This window comes from Cornus florida, unplaced genomic scaffold (assembly GCF_030987335.1).
Source record: "Cornus florida cultivar Cherokee Brave unplaced genomic scaffold, ASM3098733v1 CherokeeBrave_3.0.0_Hap2_Chr01, whole genome shotgun sequence".
Lineage (NCBI taxonomy): Eukaryota > Viridiplantae > Streptophyta > Magnoliopsida > Cornales > Cornaceae > Cornus > Cornus florida.
The window spans coordinates 53,582,153-53,585,627 of record NW_026775571.1 but is presented as its reverse complement, the minus strand read 5'-3'; the positions used below and the strand labels follow the sequence as shown (position 1 = coordinate 53,585,627).

Here is a 3,475-nt window from a genome sequence, read left to right as displayed (position 1 = left end):
TTTATTCTTAGTTATTTCTTTTGTAATCAAATGCTTGTTTATATACTTAATTGTTTGATATTCCTCGGATTTGTGCTCGGACTTAATCACTCATGACTCTAGAATTGAGGGGTATCACAGTTGGTATTAGAGCACTCCAGGTTCAAGTTTCTCTATGATTCTTTCGTACAAGAATTTCGCACAGTGTATTCTTCTATTTAGAGCCTAAGTTTAAGATTCATTGTATTCCTTTACAGTCCGCTTAAATCGTACTGATGTTTGTCCTTATGTGTTAACAGAATGGTTAACGCTAGAAGAAAACGGGACAATCAGAGAAACAATCAGCAAAGGGGAGCGGCACGTAAGCAGCAGGATTTCCTACGATGTCAGCAAATTGAGGAAGAGCAACAACTGCCTAGGTTTCAGGAGGAGGAGTAGGAGGAAGACGGTCAATTGCACATAGAGCAAGAGGAAGTCCAGCAGACTCAGGAATCTCAGGATCGGGGCTACAATCAGGGCAAGGATCCAAAGTATCCTCCCCATATAAACGACCTCATTGCTCGGTCTATAGAAGCAGGTGTAGGAGTTATACTTCGCAATCAACCACAGGTTTAGCACACACCTATACCAGCACTAGTGGTTCAAACAGATCCTTGGGAGAAGGTTAGGAGTTCTTTCACAAAGGGGAGCCCACCTGAGTTCTCAGGCTCCACCAATGCGAAAGTAGCTCACCAATGGAAGAAGGACATCGAGCGACATCTTCACATGGTTAAGTGCACAGAGGTTCAAAAGCAGATGTTTGCTACCTTCAAGCTTGTCGAAGATGCACTCCAATGGTGGGAGTCTGTTACTACCGTAGAGGAGAGGACTTCATTGACCTATAATTGATCAGTTCAGTACTCGCTTCATAAAAAGAACTTGTTCGTGGGCCTAACCCACTATTATTTTTCAGGTGTTCGTCAGTTTCAGACATAGAGCTTGTTCGTGCTGAACACAGACAGTCCACACCGTTCTTCCAATTCTACATAGGATTCTTCTTCATATATATTTAGTTTCGGATTATATTTCATTTCAGTTATTTCAGTTGGGATATTATTAGGGGTCCACTTGATGGATTCCGAGTTATAATAATATTGGAGGTTTTGGATATTTCATTTGAAGGATGAATTATTTATTAATTTAAGGATTTATTATTTAGTTTCTTTTTGCTATTTGATTTATTATTAGTTATTTCTTTTGTAATCGAATACTTGTTTATAAACTTAATTGTTTGGTATCTCTCGAATCTGTACTCGGACTTGATCACCTGTGGCTCTAGAATAGAGGGGTATCACAATCGGCAGTTTGTGACTTTGTCGGATTGAGGTTCAATGTTCATCAATCGACAATTTTGACTTGGTTGGATTGAAATTCAAGGCCCATCGACCGAAGGCCTAGGTCCCATGCCTTATGGGCTCTCGTCAATTAGTTGCATGCCTTTACTGGGCTGGCTAGAGCTTTATCATCGACCAAGTGTTGGCCATTTTGTCTTCTTGTCCGGACCCGGCACTAATGTGGTGTCAACTTGATTTTAACTTTTGATGACGTGGCATAAACCATATCCACAACGTTCTATAAGTTTTAAACTCGACTCATAGATCATTCTTAGAAATTCCATGCCAACTCAGCTATTTCGTGAATTATGTTAATCACTTTTTTTTTTTTTTTTTCTGTTTTTTTCCATGTTACTACCGCATTATAAAAGCTATCAAAATTGAAAGTCTGAGAGGAGAAATCATCCCAACAATTATTATTGCTTCATCGATCATAAATGTTTGAATATTGAACCTTACATCAATAAGCCAACTTCCCCAGCTAAACCCCAAACAACCAATCAAATATGGAAATTCACAACTAGAACGAGAGAGAGAGAGAGAGAGAGAGAGAGAGAGAGAGAGTTCAACTGGGAAAATGAATGTTGAAATTCTAGAGAGAGGGAGAGAGAGGAAATGAATGTTGAAATTCCAGAGAGAGAGAGAAGGAGAGAGAGAGGAAAAATGCATGCTGAAATTCAAGAGAGAAAGGGAGAGGGGCATGAATTTTGAAATTCAAGAGATAGGAAAAATGCATTTTTTTTTTTTTTTTTTTTTTTTAACTTACCAAAAAAAAAATGAATGAAATATTTTTTTTTTTTTTTTTTTTTTGAGCGGTAGGGAAAATGCATGTTGAAATGAGAGAGAGAGAGAGAGAGATGGAAAATGCATGTTGAAATTAAAGAGAGAGAGAGGGGGGAAATGCATGTTGAAATTCAATCTTCCATTCGTTTCTTCTTCTCTTCTTCCGACTCAAGAAGCTCCTCCAACACACTGTCATCCAAATATTCGAGCTCGAGGACTTGTTTTTCTTGACCAGTCGATGAAGCACCAACACTAGAAGAAGATGATGCTGATGAAGATGACATTATTGGTGCATGAGGATATTCACTAGGGAAATTTAAGACTGCAAGAGGACCCCTCAGCCTAAATGCAGCTCGGTCATAAGCCCGAGCAGCCTCCTCCGCCGTATCAAATGTACCAAGCCACACCCGTCCACTCTGGGTACTTGGGTCCCGGATCTCCGCCGCGAACTTCCCCCACGGCCGCCTTCGAACTCCCCGGTATCGAACTTCTTCTCTTTCCTTCTCTTGTTTTTCCTTTCCTTTAGAAGGCTCTTCCATATATGCTCAAATATTGCTTTTAACCTTCTTTTGTTTTCAAAGTGTATGATGGCTTATACAAATGATGTTATTTATATATAGTTCAGATGTAAAACAGTAGAAAAACAGTCAAAACAATTAAAAAAATTATTTTTCTATATGTGCCTTTCATGGAACATAGAGTTTCTTGTGTAGTAGTATTAAAATTCGATTGTTCCGACTCAATCTCTGGGGAATTCAAAGAAACTTTCTGGGACACTTTTCACTGTTAAGCATTTATTATATAATGCTTTGGATGGAATATTATGTAATAGATTTTTTTTTTTTTTTTTGAATGGTAATATGTAATAGATTTTGCTGCACAAATAATAGTGAAGTTTTCCTAGTGACAAGATTAAACAAGATTAACTTACCAAAAAAAAAACAAAAAGATTGAACAAGATTAATGTATATTTTATTGTAATGACAGTGAAGTATATACAATTTTATATGCAGGTTGCATGACGTGATCACTATATTATTAAAGTTGGCAACTTAGGTCAAAAAAAATTTCATGAATTCATGAAGAAAATTTTTGACGGACACGTGATACATTTGATTTGCTATAATTTAGATGTGATGGTATGAATTTAAATAACGCGCAAGGATCAATCACACAATTTTCATAGTTTAAAAAATATTAAAACAAGAAAATTAGGACATTTTTAATTTCATCAACAGCTACCTGTAAACATCATTGACATCTTTTACTATAAATCGTACAAAGAATAAAAAAAAAATTGATCAAAACAATCAAGCAATTAATTATAAGGAATAATTTCA

The 3,475-nt window shown here is 36.7% G+C and overlaps 1 protein-coding gene across 1 annotated transcript; it reads right to left on the bottom strand.

Moving 5' to 3' along the window:
- Positions 1–1,492: 1,492 nt before the first annotated feature.
- LOC132297224 (ethylene-responsive transcription factor ERF098-like) lies at positions 1,493–2,674 on the bottom strand. Its single transcript, XM_059794906.1, has one exon. It carries the CDS (start codon positions 2,672–2,674, stop codon positions 2,267–2,269), a length of 408 nt encoding a protein of 135 aa, XP_059650889.1. The 3' UTR covers positions 1,493–2,266.
- Between the last annotated feature and the right edge of the window lie 801 nt (positions 2,675–3,475).

What these genes read in the sequence shown, in the direction of transcription:
- LOC132297224 (XM_059794906.1), bottom strand. Translation starts at nt 2,674, where the DNA reads ATGGAAGAGCCTTCTAAAGGAAAGGAAAAACAAGAGAAGGAAAGAGAA.